At 40.1% G+C, this 22,469-nt stretch overlaps 2 protein-coding genes across 2 annotated transcripts; both read left to right on the top strand.

The window, feature by feature from the left end:
- The first annotated feature begins 693 nt into the window (after nt 1-693).
- On the top strand, nt 694-11,602 carry LOC140578006 (interferon-induced GTP-binding protein Mx3-like). The gene is made up of 14 exons (XM_072698047.1): nt 694-776; nt 1,577-1,631; nt 1,719-1,924; nt 2,134-2,271; nt 2,837-2,991; nt 3,188-3,326; nt 3,453-3,651; nt 4,065-4,143; nt 4,541-4,663; nt 5,120-5,252; nt 5,765-5,923; nt 9,059-9,135; nt 9,288-9,497; nt 11,140-11,602. The coding sequence occupies exons 2-14, from the start codon at nt 1,579-1,581 to the stop codon at nt 11,362-11,364; spliced, it is 1,896 nt and encodes a 631-aa protein (XP_072554148.1). The 5' UTR covers nt 694-776; nt 1,577-1,578; the 3' UTR covers nt 11,365-11,602.
- Nucleotides 11,603-12,708: 1,106 nt separating this feature from the next.
- LOC111857553 (interferon-induced GTP-binding protein Mx1-like) lies at nt 12,709-22,171 on the top strand. Its single transcript, XM_072698043.1, has 15 exons — nt 12,709-12,868; nt 14,341-14,485; nt 14,709-14,774; nt 14,863-15,068; nt 15,289-15,426; nt 16,346-16,500; nt 16,699-16,837; nt 16,965-17,163; nt 17,558-17,636; nt 17,747-17,869; nt 18,308-18,440; nt 18,816-18,974; nt 20,304-20,380; nt 20,534-20,743; nt 21,737-22,171. The coding sequence occupies exons 2-15, from the start codon at nt 14,430-14,432 to the stop codon at nt 21,959-21,961; spliced, it is 1,965 nt and encodes a 654-aa protein (XP_072554144.1). The 5' UTR covers nt 12,709-12,868; nt 14,341-14,429; the 3' UTR covers nt 21,962-22,171.
- The last annotated feature ends 298 nt before the right edge of the window (nt 22,172-22,469 follow it).

Below are 22,469 nucleotides of genomic sequence, written 5' to 3'. Positions count from 1 at the left end.
TAGACTCCTAGTAGGGATTCGCATCAATTAACTGGCATAAAATTTCACAATGCGACCTCCGTGATTAAATAAAGTGTGCACCAGATGCAGTTTGGGATAAACTCGGGATGAACATTGTTTCCAACATCCTTGCCTGGACTGTACCTCCCTCACGTCACCAACATACCTGGCCTGCCCTGTCCACTGGAGTTATTGAGCAGGAAGCAGCACATGGCTCAGGTCACATGAATATTTAAACATTAGCAGAAGCCTTATGCCTTTATTATTTTGAATTGTGACCAGTAATTTCTGACCAATAATTTTATATTTTGACTGAGCCCCCTCTCTAAATGCTTCTTAAGGATGTTCCCTCACCTCCTGTTCTCCTCTGCTGTCAGGGGCCAATTCGTGAAACACATAAAATAAAGTGCCAAATAAACAATTAGTAAAAAAAAAATAAAAAAAAAATAAATAAAAAAAACATACACGAAATTCACAGAGGGCTCGTGCGCGTGAACAGGTACATCGCCTTCATTCCCAATAATATGTGAAACAGCGCCTCTGCAGTCACACATTACGATGGTCACAAAATACGGTGTAACACCTGTTGGCTTTGAAACCTCTGACACCTCAGCAGGAGTCGGACGTCATCGGTCAGGTGATGCTGCATAAATGAAGCAAATTCCGACTCCAGCTTCGAGGCGCTGTGCTTCAGTTTGGCAAGACCAGGTCCGACGTCTCGATATCATCTGTCGCACCACTGAACTTAATTTCTTAGGAGCCATTCTGAAATAAAGGTAAATGTTTTCATTCTACTTTGCTGTCATTTCTCCTTACCTACAGGACAATGCAAGTAATACCCCCAAATATGATGTAATCTAACTACAATTTGAGTGGGGCTCTAACTTAGGGATTTTACAGCGAGTTTTTCAACAATATGTATTTTGGACAGAATGATTTACTAGTTCTAATAAGTAGATAAATTAACTTATTTTCCTATTTTTTAAAGTTACTAAAAACATAATGTTACAACAATATGATATTTTGTAGCTTCAATTCAACCACAAAGTTGTTTGCTGTTTCTTATGACTCACTGGAATTAGGGAAGTTTCTCTCTTTTACCAGTAGAATATCTGTATGGTAATATATCTAATTGTGTGGTTGTGAAATTTAGAAAGTACAGCCGTAAAGGCACCAGGGCCAAGATTTTCCTGCTTCCGCCCCATATGTTGTGCAAATGACTTTTGTACCATGACTTCTACACTTGCTGAGCTCAAAATGCCTGCTGTTGATCCTCTACAGACACCATAAGAGGCCTTCATTGGTGTCTAACACCTCAGGGCATCATTACTGAGGAAAAACAGAATTATTTACTCATCACATTATATCTTAAAAAAAAGAATTTTTTTGCATGAGCTTGTCGTAGTGATTTAAGGATCAGTTCGCTTCATTCTTTTTACAGTTCTTCTGATTGAGTGCAATATTTATGAAGCAGTAAGTGTTCATAAATGACCACAATTCTCATCAGGAGAAGATGCGCAAAATTCATGGTGTTCATGTATTATGGTGTTTATTTATTTTTTTCAATTTCATGAAGAAATGGACAGTTCTATGGAAAACCTTGAAGTTTTCAGTCCCCCGAATCAAGACAGGTACAGCTTCATGCTTTCAAAGAATATCTTTGATTAATGGGTTACAGGGAAGGTCTTAATACGGAAATGTGCAACTTTATTTTGTAGCTATTCAATGAAACAAATGGAAGGAGTGGTTCACGGCCAACTGGAAGAGCGGGTGCAACCTTACATCGATCTGGTGGACTCCCTGAGAATGACTGGCATTGAAAGGGACCTATCGCTGCCGGCCATTGCTGTGATTGGGGACCAGAGCTCTGGGAAAAGCTCCGTATTGGAAGCCTTGTCTGGGGTGTCCCTGCCCAGGGGCAGTGGTAAGGAATGTTACCTAATATTACCTGTTTTATCCCCTTGATTTATAATAGTAATATGATTAAAGATTATTCTTGGAGCAAAGCTTTTCTGAGAGATTTAATAGTGGCTGTCATGTTCTTCTGAAGGACAGCAAAGTGTGACTATTTTAGCTGAAACATGACAGAGGACCACGAAGAGGGAGCTGACTGTGATGTCCTCTGTCCTCCAGGTATCGTGACACGCTGCCCGCTGGAGCTGAAGCTCCGGAGGCTGAAGGGGGGAGTCCAGTGGCACGCGGTCATCTCCTACAAGGATGAGTACATCGAGTTTTATGACCCTTCAAAGGTCGAAAGCTACGTGGCTAAAGGTGCCAAGAGAATCAGTAGCTCTTCCCCATATCGGCGCACTGCTTTCGCTGCCCCTTTCATTACATAATCTACCGGGACACAGCATTATGGTGTAATGTTCTCCTTAAGCCCCATGGCCAGCCCTAACCGTAACCATAAGCAATCAAACAAAATACAAGATGTTTGGCATTTTTTAGTTTTTTTTTATTGCATTCACAGATTTTTAGAAAATAAGTATCCCCTTGTGGGACTGAAAAACAAGCCCACAAAGGAAAAAGTTACAGATTTTTATTACATTGCTGGGAAATCTGGTCGCCACAATGTAATTATTACAAAAACACCCACACATAGGCTTTGCGGAAAAGGGAGATTTAACCAAAGTCCGAGGGTGAGATTCATTTGGATATAGTGAAATGTATAACACGTTATGAACAGAAACATTCAAACTTAGTGACTTAGTAGTTACATTTACTACTACTCTATTGTAGTAAAGCAATAAAGAAGGTATTTTTATAGGTTAATTAGTCGGATCACTTGCTGGGGTCAGTGAACTGTGGAAATCATGGACTCTATGGTTTTTCTCAGCTCAAAACGATCTGGCTGGAGAAGGTGTGGGAATCTGTGAGGACCTCATCACTTTGGAGATCAGCTCCCAAGATGTGTGTGATCTCACTCTGATTGATCTCCCTGGGATTGCCAGGGTACCTGTGAAAGGTCAGCCAGATGATATAGCTGAACAGGTCAGTCTGTCTCTCTGATCTTCTGATGATTCATATGCATGGATTGGTAGTTAATTATGTCAGGTGTTACTTATTCCTATGGAACGTGTTTTGAATCATATCATGTGGAATGTGTTGCTGATAACATCAAACTGGTAAATGTACCATTTACAATGTGAGGTATAGAATTTACTAATGTCATAATTTGTTCTTTCAGATCAGAAGCCTAATTATGAAATTCATCAAAAAGAGGGAGACCATTAATTTGGTTATTGTCCCATGTAATGTTGACATAGCAACAACAGAAGCTTTGAGAATGGCCCAGGAAGTGGATCCTGAAGGAAAGAGAACTCTGGGTAATGAAACAAAATGCATGTGTTTGTGTTGTAGCGTCTCTGAAAGCTCTTTGCACAGCTGCATTTATTCAAAGGTACTTTAGGGCGGATTCATAGATTCGTTTTTTTGGTTCTTTCTCTTAAAAGCCATTTTGACAAAACCAGACCTGGTTGACAAGGGAACAGAGAGGAATATTTTGGACATTGTCCGAAACCAAGTCATCCCACTCAGCAAAGGATACCTTATTGTGAAATGTCGTGGTCAGAAGCAAATTGATGACAGAATCTCATTAGAAGAAGCAACCAGGATTGAGAGAGATTTTTTTAGACACCATGAGTACTTCAGGTTAGTTTTGTCAGATCTTGAAGAAGTAAAAAATTAATGTCTTCATTAAATGAAAACTTTCTATGGGAGACCTACAGAGTAGCTTTACATAATTTTGTTCATTATAAAAGGTAGGAGAAATTTCCTTTAATTATCAAGCTCTGTGCTATGCAGTGGATTTGTATAATATAATGTATTACATTTACCATTGATCAAGTCTCAAAAAAGGAGACTAAAATGCTCCTTTTTTAACTGGCTGAAGAAAGTCGAATTATCACTCCATTGCAAAATAAGTCTCTGTGGCAGGTTCAAGAGACCCTGAATGTGAGCTGTCAACATACTTATGAGTGGAGCTACAAGTGCCCACAGTGAAAGATGTGCCTTCATTGTAATATTACGGTTTTATTGTACAACACTGACATTTGGTCTTTCAGTTGTCTTCTGTATGAGGAAAAAGCAACAATACAGTGCCTGGCCAACAAACTGACCCAGGATCTCGTTGCCCACATCAAGGTGAGGTTTCCATGAACAACATGCTGCTCCCAGATCAGTGAACTGGTTATAGCCTGGAAAATGCTTACATTAGTACACACACTACTCTACTTATGAACGAGTTACGTTCCGAACGACCGTTTGTAACTTGAAATGTTCGTAAGTCGTTATTCAACATCATTTTAAGGGTATACGCAAGTACAAAGAACTAGGTTGCTGGGAGTACGCAGGCTATGCTGCTGCGCGGCGAGCAGAAATAAAAATGATGTTGCGGAGAGGAAACGAGAGCCCAACGAACACAATTTTGATTCGCAGTCGTCTTCGTTCATATGTCTGAAAGTTTGTAAATTGAAAGTTCGTAAGTAGAGGAGTGTCTGTATTTTTTTTTTGTTTGTTCTCTTTTTTCTTTTCCACTCAGAAATCCCTGCCAATATTGTTGGAACAAATCCAAAAGCAGCTGTGGGACACGAAGAAGGAGCTGGGGTCATATGACATTGGCCCCCCCTTGGACACGCAGAAGAAGAAATTTTATCTTATTGAGGTAAGCAGTGCCTCAGTCCTGCACCACAAATACACCCCCTGTATACCTCTGTCTGCCTCAGCTGTCCTCACTCCCCCTTTCTCAGCCTCTTTATAAACTCATCACCCCCCAGACCAGTCTCCTGTCCTTCTACAACTTTATTTAGAATGTGGGATGATGCAAACCCATCTTTGTAAATCTGAGCTTCATTGTTTTTGCAATGTGTAAACATAATACATAGCACCGGTGGCCTATCTTATCCGCCAAGGTGGGTGTGTATGTGAGTTTTCACTGCAACTCCCTAATTAGATTATTAATGAGAGGACGGATTGGCTGAAGAGTCCTCACACCTGGGTTTGAACAGCTGACCTAAAGGTTATCCTAAAAACCTGCATAAGCACCGGTCCTCTGTGGATAAGATTGCCTACCCCTATTGTAGAGTTCCACTTTTGTTTTAATGCTGTTTTTTTTCCTCAGACATTAACAAATTTCAATGAGAAGATCAATTGTCTGGTATCAGGAGATGTTGTGAATGAGGAGAACTTGTTTGTCCTTCTGCGGGTTGAGTTTAAAAAGTGGAAGGATCACCTTGATGGCTCCAAAACTGAATGTAGATAAACGATTTTTTGCCATTTTTTTATGTTATTATATTTGGGCACTTTGAGCACTCATGTGCAATGCATTTTAGATACCTTTATAATGCATTATAATGTTTTCATAAAGTGTTAAATACAGTATACACACACACAGACACACACACACGCACACACACACACATATATATATATATATATATATATATATATATATATATATATATAAGACATACAACTATTTATAAAAAGGCATAAGCATCATATAGCATCATGAATGCTCCAGGTAGTTCTCATCTACAATGCATTATAAATGCCTTCATAGTGCATTATAACAGCTTATACTGTACTGACCATTATAATGTCAGTCATATTTTTTACAATGTATTACAATATATTCCTGCATTCCTCTTTTCTATTTCTGAATAATACATATATTATTTTGCTTCAGAGTGTACAGTTTGGCATTGTGAAGTTACTTTATAACCTTATTACACAGCATATTGAATATTTGTTTGTTTTCTAACAGTTCACAAAATCATGCAGGAAGTCGTAGGTCAATATGACCATCAACACAGAGGGCGAGAGCTCCCCGGGTTCAGTAATTACAGTGTGTTTGAGATGGCCGTCCAGAAGCTAGTGGTACAACTGAGAAAACCAGCACTGGAGACTCTGAAGGTCACCAGAGGTACCTTCAGAGTTCATACTCACACTAAGAGTTCATAGCTTTTTGGTATCTGTGGTCTGGTTTATATCGTACCAAAATTTCACTGACCAGTAAGGGGTTTCCTTTCATATTGTATTTCCTGAACAGTTTTGGGACTGATCCACTACAAAGGCATTGTTTGTGTGACATACTGGAAGTGATAAAATTCTGACAGAGATCGGCCCAATATTGAAGCAGTGCTGCATAGTGGTGTCAATGGCAGTGGTGACTATAGATAACATTAAACTTTGTGAATGAGAATATACACTCACCTAAAGGATTATTAGGAACACCTGTTCAATTTCTCATTAATGCAATTATCTAATCAACCAATCACATGGCAGTTGCTTCAATGCATTTAGGGGTGTGGTCCTGGTCAAGACAATCTCCTGAACTCCAAACTGAATGTCAGAATGGGAAAGAAAGGTGATTTAAGCAATTTTGAGCGTGGCATGGTTGTTGGTGCCAGACGGGCCGGTCTGAGTATTTCACAATCTGCTCAGTTATTGGGATTTTCACGCACAACCATTTCTAGGGTTTACAAAGAATGGTGTGCAAAGGGAAAAACATCCAGTATGCGGCAGTCCTGTGGGCGAAAATGCCTTGTTGATGCTAGAGGTCAGAGGAGAATGGGCCGACTGATTCAAGCTGATAGAAGAGCAACTTTGACTGAAATAACCACTCGTTACAACCGAGGTATGCAGCAAAGCATTTGTGAAGCCACAACACGCACAACCTTGAGGCGGATGGGCTACAACAGCAGAAGACCCCACTGGGTACCACTCATCTCCACTACAATTAGGAAAAAGAGGCTACAATTTGCACGAGCTCACCAAAATTGGACAGTTGAAGACTGGAAAAATGTTGCCTGGTCTGATGAGTCTCGATTTCTGCTGAGACATTCAAATGGTAGAGTCAGAATTTGGCGTAAACAGAATGAGAACATGGATCCATCATGCCTTGTTACCACTGTGCAGGCTGGTGGTGGTGGTGTAATGGTGTGGGGGATGTTTTCTTGGCACACTTTAGGCCCCTTAGTGCCAATTGGGCATCGTTTAAATGCCATGGCTTACCTGAGCATTGTTTCTGACCATGTCCATCCCTTTATGACCACCATGTACCCATCCTCTGATGGCTACTTCCAGCAGGATAATGCACCATGTCACAAAGCTCGAATCATTTCAAATTGGTTTCTTGAACATGACAATGAGTTCACTGTACTAAAATGGCCCCCACAGTCACCAGATCTCAACCCAATAGAGCATCTTTGGGATGTGGTGGAACGGGAGCTTCGTGCCCTGGATGTGCATCCCACAAATCTCCATCAACTGCAAGATGCTATCCTATCAATATGGGCCAACATTTCTAAAGAATGCTTTCAGCACCTTGTTGAATCAATGCCACGTAGAATTAAGGCAGTTCTGAAGGCGAAAGGGGGTTAAACACCGTATTAGTATGGTGTTCCTAATAATCCTTTAGGTGAGTGTATATATGAAGATCTGCAGCTTATTTCATTTTGAGACAAAAATGAAACCCGCAGTGATGTGTAGCAGTAAAAGAAAGAAATGGAGGCTGCAGAGGCTGTTAGGCTTGTAAACAGCATAACATAACTCTAAAAGTATTTCATGGATCTTTTTCAAACTTTGCATGCACAAAGTATGGGAGAATATCTGGACATTATACAATTTCAAATGGCACCAAAATGAATACAACACTGCATAGTGATAGCAAAGGGAGCCTCAGACACTTCAAGATTCAAGATTTAATTCTGTCACATGCATCAGTGTAGTGGTACAACAGCGGTGCAATGAAATTGAATAGCACAGATCCCACAGTAGCGCTGTTGAGGGTTTTTCGTAGGGCACCAGGATGGGTGTGTGGGTTGTCCAAGTCCTCAGAAATGTTTACTCTGAGGTATCTGTAGCTATTAATCCTCTCCACCAGTGCACTGAAAATTTTTAGGGGTGTGCTTTTCATTTGCTGCTCTTGGTGACAGTGGCATTCTTCTGATGAGGATTGTGGTCATTTATGAACGCTTACTGCTTCATAAATATTACACTCAATCAGAAGAACTATAAAAAGAATGAAGCTAACTGATCCTTAAATCACTATGACAAGTCTAAGACCAACTTTATCTTATTACTGCAATAACTCAAAAATTATTTGTCTGATCTATTCCAAACTGTATTGAACTGTTCAAATTTCGAGACAAATAGCACCAAAACTGAAGTATCAGTGCTTAGTGACAGTAAATAAAAGGGTGATTTAGACCCTTTGCCTTGTGAACAGGATATCTTTCCCAACCCAGTCCTCGAGGAATCCCGGACAGTCCACGTTTTTTCTTCCTTTCAGCTCCCAGCACACCTGTACCAGGTATTCGGTGTTCCTGATTGGCTGGAAGCTGGGAGGGAGCAAAAACATGGACTGTGCAGGATTCCGGTTCCCCGAGGACTGGGTTGGGAAACACTGCTCTATTTGATATCATTACTCTATTTACTGTATTAGATCTTTGATGGATCATATTACTACTTTACAAAAACAGCATATGGATGAAAATCTACAACTGACAGACCTGAGATAAATCATTCCAAAACTGAAGCATCAGCAATAGGTGGCAGCAGAGTGTGAAATGAGGCTGCAGCCATTTGCCATCTCAGCGTATTCTGTGGATCTTTTTGCAAACTTCCCAGGAACGTTGTGCAGGTCACTGGTTCTTAAACTGCAATATTTTCCTGAATATTCTAATATCAAGTGTTTTTTCTGTCACCAACCTCCCCCCCCCATCAAATTTTATTGGTAGTTCTTATACACTCAGCATCAGGTGACAGTAATGTTTTATCTCAAAATAAAATCAGGTTCTACTCTATTTGGGATGGGTGACAGCTCTACCCTCAGAGTTCTGCGAAACGACAATACTGGCTGTGGACTGGGAACCTCAACCTTAGACAGTGCATAAGGAAATTGGGTTTGAACGTTGTGGAGTTGTGACATCTTACCTGGTATCCTGGGTTATTTTATACCTGGGTTACAGCCTTACAACTTCAATCATTAACATAAATCCTAGCCGATGTGATTAAATTTGCATTTTGTGAATTTATGTTTTCATTTTTTTCCCAGAGATTGTTCAGAAACACCTTACTGAAATTGCGAAAAACTGCTTCAGTATTTATCCATTGCTTCAGTGCATCTCTTTGGTAATTACATATAATATCAACACCTTTCAACATTTACACATTCAAGGGCACAAGAATCCAAACAACCTAATTCCAAATTAATTCCAAAGTAGGTTTACATTTTTACTTGTTCATCTTCATTTTTTTTCTTCTTCCTCTCACAAAACACCCAGAACAAAATTGAAAACATCCAGTCGAAGCAGGGGGCCAAGGTAGAAGAGAGGATAATTGAGCAGTTTAACATGGAGGAGCTGGTCTACACACAAGATGGCATCTACTTCAAACGTTTTACTGGAAACAAAGGTCAAAATGTCTCTGCAGACAATTTTTCTGCCTATGACTGCAGGGCTAAGTACCCTGAGATGCTCAGGGCTTACTATGAGGTAGGTGTGATCTGTCTGAACAGCTTGAGAGCATAGAAATGTCATCAAAGTAGAGGCCCCACTCACTGCTATTGGGATGGTCTATGGGTAGTGCACAACAGTATCAGGCTCAGGGTCTCTGAAGCCTGCTTACAGATCCTCTTCTCACATACTTTTTGTTATGGTTCTGCTTGAGACAGTGATTAAGATACTTCCTTTTGGTAATTTTACACTGCATACAGATGCCTACAAGCTCCATCTGCATTTTTCCACGTCTCAATTCTGTATTTATTATAAGGGATCTCAGCAAAACCATCAATTTATAAACTTTCTCACTGAGACTCTGAACATACAATATATGGACAAATGTATTGGGACACACCTCTTAATCATTGAACTCAGGTGTTTCATTCAGACCCCTTGCCACAGGTGTATAATATCAAGTACCTTGTCATGCAGTCAGGTTTACAAACATCTGTGAAATATCAGGTCGTTCTGAAGGGCTCAGTGAATTCAGGCATGGTGCTGTCATAGGATGCCACCTTTGCAATAAGTCAGTTCGTGAAGTTTCTTCCCTGTTAGATATTCCATGGTTGACTGTAAGTGGTATTATTACAAAGTGGAAGCGTTTATGAACGATGGAAACTCAGCCACAAAGTGTCAGACCACGTAAGGTAACAGAGCGGGTTGCTGAGTGCTGAGGCACATAGTGCATAAAAGTCACCAACGCTCTGTTTTAACTGAGCAGTTCCAAACTTCCTCTGGCATTAACTCCAGCACAAAAACTGTATGCTGGGAGCTTCATGGAATGGGCTTCCATGGCCGAGCAGCTGCATGCAAGCCTCACATCTCCAAGTGCAATGCCAAGCATTGGATGCAGTGGTGTAAAGCACAGTGCCACTGGACACTGGAGCAGTGGAAACATGTTCTGTGGAGTGACGATTCATGCTTCTCTGTCTGGCAATCCGATGGATGAGTCTGGGTTTGCCGGACGTCAGGAGAATGTTACCTGCCTGACTGCATTGTGCCAACAGTCAAGTTTGGTGGAGGAGGGATTATGGTATGGGGTCGATTTTCCAGAGATGGTCTAGGCCCCTTAGTTCCAGTGAAGGGAACTCAATGCTTCAGCATACCAAGACATTTTGGTCAATTCTACGTTTCTATGTGTCCCAGTGCACAAAGCAAAGTCCATAAAGGCAAAGGTGAGGTTAGTGTAGAAGAACTTGGCTGGCCCACACGGAGCCCTGACCTCAACCCCATCAAACACCTTTGGGACCAACCAGAATGGAGATTGCAAGCCAAGCCTTCATGTCCAACATCAGTGCCTGACCTCATAAAGGCTTCTCTGGATGAATGGGCAAGAATTCCCACAGACGCACTCGAAAATCTTGTGGAAAGCTTCCCCAGAAGAGTGGCAGCTCTTATAGCTGCAAAAGAGGGACCAAATTCATATTGATGCCTATGGATTTAGAATGGGATGTCATTAAAGTTCCTGTATGTATAATGACCAGGTGTCCAAATAATTGAAATTGTCCATACTGTGTACTTCCACAGCTGTCTGCTTCCTGGGTAATGTTACTGGTGGTCAATAAAGGTGTGGCTGATGATATCCATTTTAGGGGTCAAGCCCTCCATTCCTGAATTCTCCTCCTCTGCCCCCCAGATCGTTTTGCAGCGCCTGGCAGATATGGTGCCCATGCTGATCCGCTTCTTCATGCTGAAGCAGTCGGCGAAAATGCTCTGCCATGAGATGCTGAAGCTGATCGATGGCGGGAACGTGAACGACATCCTGAAGGAGGAATCGGAGGTCAGCCGCCTGAGGGCAGAGCTGCAGAACCGCGTAGATCGGCTCAGCAACGCTCAGGAGAAGATCAACAATTTCTACTGATGGGAAAACCTCCACCTTTGTTCATTATAAACACAAAAAGCCCAGAATCTGCTCTCTGGGACAAAGAATCAATGTATTAACCTGAGCCATATAACAGAATCTCTTACCAGTGAAGTACCTGACGAGGCCTACTACGTACCTTCAGTCTTTGTCATTGCCTAAATCATTTTCTTCTGTATTCTAACTTGAAAATGTACACATATGGTGCAACTTCTCAATAAAATGTTTGTCAGAATCAGTCCCTGCCTTGTCCGTCATTTCCCTTTTTGACCAGCAGGTGATGCTAGACTCCTAGTAGGGATTCGCATCAATTAACTGGCATAAAATTTCACAATATACGTGTATGTGTACATATATATATTTCTATGTAGCTTGCATGAATTCCCTTTAAAATAAATAAATCACAAAAAAAGCGAAAAATCAGGGAAAATAATGGCAACATCAGTTATGTTTTTTGCAGCTGTTTTTACTCTTTTAACCACCAATTTTATCTGCGAATGCTGATTTTAAAAGAACATGCAAAAGTTATTTCCACTCATAGCTCTGCAGATAGTACTAAGAATTACAAATAAGAGGACGGAAGAGAAAGTGGAAGCGCAGCCGCCTTGAAAAAGCTCGATAAATTGCGGTACTTTCAATGAAAAAGGCAAAAAAAAAAATACAGTGCACGAAATTCACAGAGGGCTCGTGCGCGTGAACAGGTACATCGCCTTCATTCCCAATAATATGTGAAACAGCGCCTCTGCAGTCACACATTACGACGGTCACAAAATACGGTGTAACACCTGTTGGCATTGAAACCTCTGACACCTCAGCAGGAGTCGAACGTCATCGGTCAGGTGATGTTGCATAAATGAAGCAAATTCCGACTTCAGCTTCGAGGCGCTGTGCTTCAGTTTGGCAAGACCAGGTCCGACGTCTCGATATCATCTGTCGCACCACTGAAATATTCGCAGGTTTAAATTAAAAAGATGATGAATTTACCCCCCAGATTGACTAACTTACCCCTAACCTGGGGCAGGTTGAGCCATGGGAATACTTTATTTTTATAAGTCTTATTATGGATGTATTTTTATAACTTCATTTCTTAGAATACATCCTGAAATAAAGGTAAATGTTTTCATTCTACTTCGCTCTCATTTCTCGCTGCAGGACAACACAAGCAGGGCTGGAGTGGGACTCACTTTCAGCCCTGGAGTTTCATGCCACTTTAGATCACGACCTATTGTTATTAAAATCGTGTAATTATAACCTTACATGTTAATAGTAACACTGTTCTGTAAAGCCTTGTATTTCAGTGTATTTTTCTAAAATATTTCCAATTCAGTGCAAGTCCGGAGTGGAGCCAATTTTCAGCCCAGGGGTTTCATGCCCATGACCAGCCCACTTTTTTTTTCAGGAAAGTGAAAACTGGATAAATGAGTCAATACTTCACTTCTTATTATTCACTGGTTTCATTTGCTTTTTTCAAATATGAACGAAACACAAGTTCTTCACATGTGAGGTATGTTGTACTACTATACAATTTTTTACCTGTAAATGGCTTTAACAACAATAACATAATATCTATAACAGTAGCCATCTATGATGGTAACAGCTACCTGAGTAGTGAACTAGTCTCTGCGATTTTGTTTATTACCGTCTCGTTATCTATCAACATAAGGATTTCCTTCTCTGTGCACATTAGCACGAAGGCCTCCAAGTGCTCCTGAGTCAGTGAGCTTTGTAACCTGTTCTTAACAAATTTAAGGGTAGAGAAGCTTTTCTCACAGGCAATCTGAGTGATTGAAAGTGTCAAAATATATTTTCATATACAACACAATACGTTTGTGCCTGAAATATGCTGTACAAAAACATATTAGTCTTTTAATTTCACTAATACATATCTGTGTAGTTTACCTCTGAATCTAAAATGTAAATCTCATGAACTTCTGCATACTGTATGTGGATTTAAATGAAGTAACTTTAATTCATATATAATACCTGCCCCCTCCGCCCTTCTGGCATCCTCACTGCTCATCAGTCCCTCATTCGTGGCAGAACTGACTGACAGGGGACTACTGGTCAGAAACTACAAAATGGTTAAATGGTCATTTTACTGAATACTTAGATTGTGCTTTAGTTTTTTATATACATTTTTTTTTTCTTAAAATTACATTTGTGCACACATTGATTCGTCATGATAAGCTATAGAAATACACTAATATTTAAATTGGTTTAATATTTTGCAACAGGTTAACCACATTTACCTGTTATCAGTTCTTTTGAAAAAATCTCTCAGATTTAGGCACATTTGGCCGCATTCTCCTCTAACGCTCTTTTCTTAGTCTGGCCTTTTCAGCCCCTCCTGGTCTCTTCTTTTCCATACTGTTACGCTAATTGCTATTTTACTAAGTTAAACAATCTGTAGGATCAAAGTCGGACTGTTGGGCGTAACCAACTTGAGCGATTGGGAAGGGGAGACCTCCCTCAGGTGGTAGCACCCATGTCATGTATCATTATATGTCAGCTGTAAATGTGGATCTTACGTGCTACTGTTTCAGTTTCACCAATGCAAGGACTGTCAAATCGATTTTATTTCCGACAGGCCCAAAATTCAAGCGACCCACCGGGAAATCTCCCGATTAGCCACTCCAGGCCTGAACACAAGTAATACCCCCAAATATGATGTAATCTAACTACATTTTGAGTGGGGCTCTAACTTAGGAATTTTACAGCGAGTTTTTCAACAATATGTACTTCGGACACGATGATTTACTTGTTCTATTAAGTGGATAAATTAACCACTTTTCCTATTTTTTTAAAGCTATTAAAAACATCATGTTACAACAATATGATATTTTTTGGTTCCAATTCAACCACAAATTTGTTTGATGTTTCTTATCACTCACTGAAATTAGGGAAGTTTCTCTCTTTTACCAATAGAATATCTGTATGGTAATTTATCTAATTGTGTAATTGTGAATTTTATAATAGTACAGCCATAAAGGCACCAGAACCAGGATTTTCCTGCTTCCGCAACTGAGAGGCTGGCTAGCCCCGTATGTTCTGCAAACTTTTACACCATGACTTCTACATTTGCTGAGCTCCAACTGCCTGCTACTGATCCTCAGCAGACACAGTAAGAGACCATCATCTTAAAAAAAAACACACACATTTTTTGCATGAGCTTGTCATAGTGATTTAAGGATCACTTAGCTTCATTCTTCTTACAGTTCTTCTGATTGAGTACAATGTTTATGAAGCAGTAAGCGTTCACAAATGATCACAATCATCATCAGGAGAAGATGAGCAAGACTCATGGTGTTTATGTATTATGGTGTTTATTTTTATTTCTTTTTTAGATTTCATGAAGAATTTCACAGTTCAATGGAAAGCCTTGAAGTTTTCAGTCTCCCAAATGAAGACAGGTACAGCTTCATGCTTTCAAAAAAATATCTTTGATTAATGGGTTACAGGGAAGGTCTTCATAAGGAAATGTGCAACTTTATTTTGTAGCTATTCTATCAAGCAAATGGAAGGAGTGGTTCACGGCCAACTGGAAGAGCGGGTCCGACCTTACATCGATCTGGTGGACTCCCTGAGAATGACTGGCATTGAAAGGGACCTATCGCTGCCGGCCATTGCTGTGATTGGGGACCAGAGCTCTGGGAAAAGCTCCGTATTGGAAGCCTTGTCTGGGGTGTCCCTGCCCAGGGGCAGTGGTAAGGAATATTACCTAATATTACTTGTTTTACCCCCTTGGATTTATAATAGTAATATGCTTAAATATGATTCAATATGAACATATATGTTCAGCTTTTCTGAGAGATTTAATAGTGGCTGTCATGTTCTTCTGAAGGACAGCAAAGTGTGACTATTTTAGCTGAAACATGACAGAGGACCACGAAGAGGGAGCTGACTGTGATGTCCTCTGTCCTCCAGGTATCGTGACACGCTGCCCGCTGGAGCTGAAGCTCCGGAGGCTGAAGGGGGGAGTCCAGTGGCACGCGGTCATCTCCTACAAGGATGAGTACATCGAGTTTAATGACCCTTCAAAGGTCGAAAGCTACGTGGCAAAAGGTTGGCTGGTGAACATCTACAGCGAAACCATAGCTCTTCCCCGTATCGGCACACTATTCCTAAACCTAAACTTCTGCTAATTCTGTACTTTCACTTCAGACTTCCTGAACAATAACGAACAACTCACACACACACACACACACACACACACACACACACACACACACACACACACACAAACACACCAGTATTCATATCTTCATGGGCACTGTCTATTTCTATGGGCGAAACCTTAATCCCAACAATGACACCCTAACCCCTACCCAGCCCTAACATTAACCATAAGTAACCAAACAAAATACTAGACTTTTGGTTAGATTTTTAGTTTGTTTGATTGCAGTTTAATTTTAATTTAATTTTTAATTTCCCCTTGTCTGAAAAAATGGTCCTACAATGTCAACATTTATGAGGACTCTCCATTCATTTCTATGGGCATAACCCTAATCTCAACTACAATGACCTTAACCCCTACCCTACTCAGAGGTTACCTTAACTAAGTAACCAACCAAAACAGATGGCTTTTGGCATTTTTTAGTTTATTTTTTTTTGCATTCACAGATTTTTATAAAATAAGTTTTCCCTTGTGGACCTGAAAAACATCCCCACAAGGTAAAAAGTTACAAGTTTTTACCACATTGCTTGGAAATCTGGTCCCCACAATGTAATTATTACAAAAACACCCACACATAGGCTTTGCAGTCAAGGAAGATTCAACCAAAGTCCTATGGTCAGATTCATTTGCATATAGTAAAATCTGTAATAAGTTAAGTACAAAAACATTAGTGACTTAGTAGTTACTTTTACTACTACTCTCCATTGTAGTAAAGCAATAAAGAAGGTATTTTTATGGGTAAATTAGTCTGATCACTTGCTGTGGTCAGTGAACTGTGGAAATCATGGACTCTATGGTTTTTCTCAGCTCAAAACGATCTGGCTGGAGAAGGTGTGGGAATCTGTGAGGACCTCATCACTTTGGAGATCAGCTCCCAAGATGTGTGTGATCTCACTCTGATTGATCTCCCTGGGATTGCCAGGGTACCTGTGAAAGGTCAGCCAGATGATATAGCTGAACAGGTCAGTCTGTCTCTCTGATCTTCTGATGATTCATATGCATGGAATGGTAGTTAATTCTGTCAGGTGTTACTTATTCCTGTGGAACATGTTTTGAATCATATCATGTGGGATGTATTGCCGATAACATCAAACTGGAGAATTGGTACCACATACAATGTGAGGTATAGAATTTACTAATGTCATAATTCGTTCTTTCAGATCAGAAGTCTAATTATGAAATTCATCAAAAAGAGGGAGACCATTAATTTGGTTATTGTCCCATGTAATGTTGATATAGCAACAACAGAAGCTTTGAGAATGGCCCAGGAAGTGGATCCTGAAGGAAAGAGAACTCTGGGTAATGAAACAAAATGCATGTGTTTGTGTTGAAACGTCTCTGAAAGCTCTTTGCACAGCTGCATTTATTCAAAGGTACTTTAGGGCGGATTCATAGATTCTTTTTTTTTGGTTCTTTCTCTTAAAAGCCATTTTGACAAAACCAGACCTGGTTGACAAGGGAACAGAGAAGAATATTTTGGACATTGTCCGAAATCAAGTCATCCCACTCAGCAAAGGATACCTTATTGTGAAATGTCGTGGTCAGAAGCAAATTGATGACAGAATCTCATTAGAAGATGCAACCAGGATTGAGAGAGATTTTTTCAGACGTCATGAGTACTTCAGGTCAGTTTTGTCAGATCTTGAAGAAGTCAAACATTGAAAAGTCTCTATGGGAGACCTGTGTGATAGATGAATTTTTTTTCATTGCACTGTAAAAGAGAGAAGAAATTTCCTTTCATTACTGAGCTCTGTGCTATGCAGTGGATTTGTATAATATAACGTATTGCATTTACCATTGATCAAGTCTCAAAAAAGGAGTCTGAAATGCTGAGTATCTGGCTGAAGAAAGTTAAATTGTCACTCCATCACAAAATAAGTCTCTGTGGCAGGTTCAAGATACCCTGAATGTGAGCTGTCAACATACTTATAAGTGGAGCTACAAGTGCCCACAGTGAAAGATGTGCCTTCATTGTAATATTACGGTTTTATTGTACAACACTGACATTTGGTCTTTCAGTTGTCTTCTATATGAGGAAAAAGCAACAATACAGTGCCTGGCCAACAAACTGACCCAGGATCTCGTTGACCACATCAAGGTGAGGTTTCCATGAACAACATGCTGCTCCCAGATCAGTGAACAGGTTCTAGCTTTAATGGAAGTTGCTTAGATTATTATTTGTTCTTTCTTTTTTTCTTTTCCACTCAGAAATCCCTGCCAATATTGTCGGAACAAATCCAAAAACAGCTGTGGGACACGAAGAAGGAGCTGGGGTCATATGACTTTGGTCCCCCCTTGGACACGCAGAAGAAGAAACTTTATCTTATTGAGGTAAGCAGTGCCTCAGTCCTGCACCACAAATACACCCCCTGTATACCTCTGTCTGCCTCAGCTGTCCTCACTCCCCCTTTCTCAGCCTCTTTATAAACTCATCACCCCCCAGACCAGTCTCCTGTCCTTCTACAACTTTATCTAGAATGTGGGATGATGCAAACCCATCTTTGTAAATCTGAGCTTCATTGTTTTTGCAATGTGTAAACATAATATAGAGCACCGGTGGCATCTTATCTGCCAAGGTGGGTGTGTATCTGGGTTTAATTAGATTATTAATAAGAGGACTGATTGCGTGAAGAGTCCTCACACCTGGGTTTGAACAGCTGACCTAAAGGTTATCCTAAAACCTGCATAAGCACTGGCCATTTGTGGATTAGATTGCCTACCCCTGTTGTAGAGTTCCACTTCTATTTTAATGTTGTTTTTTTTCCTCAGACATTAACAAATTTCAATGAGAAGATCAATCGTCTGGTATCAGGAGATGTTGTGAATGAGGAGAACTTGTTTGTCCTCCTGCGGGTTGAGTTTAAAAAGTGGAAGGATCACCTTGATGGCTCCAAAACTGAATGTAAAAAAACATTTTTTTTTTGCTATTTTTCATGTTATTTTTATGATATTTAATATCACTTTGAGGAATCGTATAATACATTTTAGATACCGTCATAATGCATTATAATGCATTCATAAAGTATTAAATGTTTATTATGCACCATCTATAATGCACTATAAATACCTATGTATAATGCATCATGATGACTACTTTAAGTACCTGATATTTTTTATAATGTATTACAATATATTCCTGTATTCCTCTTTTCAATTCCTGAATAATATATTATATTTTATATATATTATTTTGCTTCAGAGTGTACAGTTTGGCATTGTGAAGTTACTTAATTATCTTTTTACACAGCTTATTGTCTTTTTGTTTGTTTTCTAACAGTCCACAAAATCATTGAGGAAGTCGTAGATCAATATGACCTTAGACACAGAGGGCGAGAGCTCCCCGGGTTCAGTAATTACTGTGTGTTTGAGACGGCCGTCCAGAAGCTGGTGGTACAACTGAGAAACCCAGCGCTGGAGACTCTGAGGGTCACCAGAGGTATTTTTCATTCCAGCCACCTGTCACCTCACGCTAAGGGTTCCCAACGTTTTGATATCTGTGATCTGGTTTACATCGTACCGAAATTTCACTGACCAGCAACATTTGCCAAGGGGTTTTCTTTCATATTGTATTTAATGAACAGTTTATTAAATTTCACATGGCACCAAAATGAGAACAGCACTGCATAGTGAAAGCAAAGACTCAGACACTTCAAGATTCAAGATTTAATTCTGTCACATGCATCAGTGTTGTGGTACAACAGCAGTGCAATGAAATTGAGTAGCACAGATCCCACAGTAGCGCTGTTGAGAGTTTTTCGTAGGGCACCAGGATGGGTGTGTGGGTTGTCCAAGTCCTCAGAAATGTTTACTCTGAGGTGTCTGTAGCTATTAACCCTCTCCACCAGGGCACTGAAAATTTTGAGGGGTGTGTATTTCATCTGATGCTCCTTCCATAACTCCAAGACCAACTTTATCTTATTACTGCAATAACTCAAAAGTTATTTGTCTAATTGTTTCCAGACTTTGTTGACAAATTTTAACGGTGAAAATCTGGACCTGTTCAAATTTTGAGACAAATTGCATCTAAACTAAAGCATCAGTGCTTAGTGATATTAAAGAAAAGGGTGATTTAGCCAAGATGCTTTACCTTGTGAACAGGATTTATCTATTTGATATCATTACTCTATTTACTGTATTTGATCTTTGATGGATCATATTACTACTTTACAAAAACAGCATATGGATGAAAATCTACAACTGACAGACCTGAGATAAATCATTCCAAAACTGAATAACCAGCAATAGGTGGCAGCAGAGTGTGAAATGAGGCTGCAGCCATTTGCCATCTCAGCGTATTCTGTGGATCTTTTTGCAAACTTCCCAGGAACGTTGTACAGGTCACAGGTTCTTAAACTGTAGGAAGCAAGATGATTTCTTGAATATTCTAATATGAATTTTTTTTTCTTTCACCAACCCCTCCACCCTCCCGCAAATTTTATTGGTAGTGCTTATACAGTCAGAAGCAGGTGACAGTAATGATTTAACTCAAAGTAAAATCAGGTTCTACTCTATTTGGGATGGGTGACAGCTCTACCCTCAGAGTTCTGCGAAACGACAATACTGGCTGTGGACTGGGAACCTCAACCTTAGACAGTGCATAAGGAAATTGGATTTGAACGTTGTGGAGTTGTGACATCTTACCTGGTATCCTGGGTTATTTTATACCTGGGTTACAGCCTTACAGCTTCAATCATTAACATAAAACCTAGCCGATGTGATTAAATTTGCATTTTATTGTGAATTTATGTCTTCTTTTTTTCCCCAGAGATTGTTCAGAAGCAGCTTACTGATGTTGCGAAAAACTGCTTCAGTATTTATCCGTTTCTTCAGTGCGTCTCTTTGGTAATTACATATAATATCAACACCTTTTAACATTTACACATTCAAGGGCACAAGAATCCAACCAACCTAATTCCAAATTAATTCCAAAGTAGGTTTACATTTTTACTCGTTCATCTTCATTTTTTTTTCTTCTTCCTCTCACAAAATGCACAGAATAAGATTGATAATATCCAGTCAAAACAGGGGGGAAAGGTAGAAGAGAGGATCATTGAGCAGTTTGACATGGAGGAGCTGGTCTACACCCAAGATGGCATCTACTTCAAAAGTTTGACTGGAAACACTGGTCAAAATGTCTCTGCAGACAATTTTTCTGGCTATGACAGCAGGCTTATGTACCCTGAGATGCTCAATGCTTACTATGAGGTAGGTGTGATCTGTCTAAATAGCTTGAGAGCATAGAAATGTCATCAAAGTAGAGGCCCCACTCACTGCTATTGGGATGGTCTATGGGTATTGCACAACCGTATCAGGCTCAGGGTCTCTGAAGCCTGCTTACAGATCCTCTTCTCACATACTTTCTGTTATGGTTCTGCTTGAGACAGTGATTAAGATACTTCCTATTGGTAATTTTGCACTGCATGCAGATGCCTACAAGCTCCAGCTATGTATTTCCATGTCTCAGTTCCATATTTATTATAAGGGATCTCAGCAAAACCTTCAATTTATGTACTTTTTCAAAAGACTCTTGACCCTCTTACTCATAGACTATGTGGACAAAAGTGTGTGAACAACAGCTTGTCCAATATCTCATTCTGAAACTAAGGGTATCCATCGCTGTTGCCTGTACTCTTCTGGGAAGGCTTTCCATTAGATGTTGAAATATTGCTGGTGGGATTTACTGCCATTCAGGTTGGGTATTGATGTTGATGTGTGGCTAAGTCTCTGTGCCTGTTATCAGAAGGTTGTTGGTTTGAGCCTGGCCTCGGCATATCTGTGAGTCCTTGAGCAACACCCTTAACCCCCAGCTCCCTGGGTGCTGCTATGGGTGGCTGCCCCTCGAGGCGTGAAGAGAATTTTGGCATGGGGATCAATGAAGTATCAATTATTATTGATAAGGTGCCTTTCTGTGAGCTTGTGTGGCCAAACACTGAACTTGCTCTGCTAAATTTCTGCTGCTAATGTTTGTTACAGAAGATTGCGTGACTGTGTGCTTAGTTATACACCTGTGTCAGCAACAGATTGAGCTTAATTAGACAATTACTCTAATTAATAGGGGTGTCCACATACTTTTGGTCATATGGTGTACTTCCGCAGTTGTGTTCATTTCCTGGGTACTGTTAGCGGTGGTCAGTAAAGGAATGGCTGAAGATACCGTTTCAGGGAACAAGCCCTCTATTCCTGAATTCTCTCCCCCAGATCGTTGTGCAGCGACTGGCAGATATGCTGCCCATGCTGATCCGATTCTTCATGCTGAAGCAGTCGGCGAAAATGCTCTGCCATGAGATGCTGAAGCTGATGGATGGCGGGAACGTGAACGAGATGTTGAAAGAGGAATCGGATGTCAGCCGACAGAGGGCGGAGCTGCAGACCCGCATAGATCGGCTCAGCAACGCTCAGGAGAAGATCAACAATTTCTACTGATGGGAAAATCTCCACGTTTGTTCATAACAGATACAAAAAGCACAGAATCTGCTCTTTCTAGGATAAACAATTAATTAACTCAAGTTCTTTTTCTAGGCCTACCACTTACCATCAAAAAATCTTTATCATTGCTTAAAAGTAATTTCTTACGTAATAAAACTTGAAAATGCATACACGATGTTCAACTTTTGAATAAAATGTCACAAAACACTGTCTGTTTGGAAATATGAACGAGCAAAAAAATAAAAACTAATATTTCTTTCTCTGAGCACTGAGGGGCGCTGTAGCCAAATAAATGAGCCATTTCGTGTAATTGTGACAATTAATAGTTTTCAGTTTTTCAATCAATTTAAAGGAGCTGATCTGGTTTATAAAACTAAAAACGAATAAAATAACACCGAAAATTGTATTTTAACTTCCACCTGTTCTGAACGCATTCCTTTTACTCTTTCATGTATTACAGCCCCCAGAACTAAATACTATGCCAGGAAAGTCGGATAAACAAAAC

The sequence above is a fragment of the Paramormyrops kingsleyae genome, chromosome 1 (assembly GCF_048594095.1).
Source record: "Paramormyrops kingsleyae isolate MSU_618 chromosome 1, PKINGS_0.4, whole genome shotgun sequence".
NCBI lineage: Eukaryota > Metazoa > Chordata > Actinopteri > Osteoglossiformes > Mormyridae > Paramormyrops > Paramormyrops kingsleyae.
The sequence above is the reverse complement of the archived record's forward strand: the minus strand, read 5'-3'. Positions and strand labels throughout refer to the sequence as shown.

What these genes read in the sequence shown, in the direction of transcription:
- LOC111857553 (XM_072698043.1), top strand. Translation starts at nt 14,430, where the DNA reads ATGACTTCTACATTTGCTGAGCTCCAACTGCCTGCTACTGATCCTCAG. An exon ending in GTCCCTGCCCAGGGGCAGTG is followed by an intron (nt 15,069 to 15,288) that starts GTAAGGAATATT and finishes TCTGTCCTCCAG; the next exon opens with GTATCGTGACACGCTGCCCG. An exon ending in TGAAGGAAAGAGAACTCTGG is followed by an intron (nt 16,838 to 16,964) that starts GTAATGAAACAA and finishes TTCTCTTAAAAG; the next exon opens with CCATTTTGACAAAACCAGAC.
- LOC140578006 (XM_072698047.1), top strand. Translation starts at nt 1,579, where the DNA reads ATGGACAGTTCTATGGAAAACCTTGAAGTTTTCAGTCCCCCGAATCAA. An exon ending in CAGATGATATAGCTGAACAG is followed by an intron (nt 2,992 to 3,187) that starts GTCAGTCTGTCT and finishes TTGTTCTTTCAG; the next exon opens with ATCAGAAGCCTAATTATGAA. An exon ending in TGCTTCAGTGCATCTCTTTG is followed by an intron (nt 9,136 to 9,287) that starts GTAATTACATAT and finishes CAAAACACCCAG; the next exon opens with AACAAAATTGAAAACATCCA.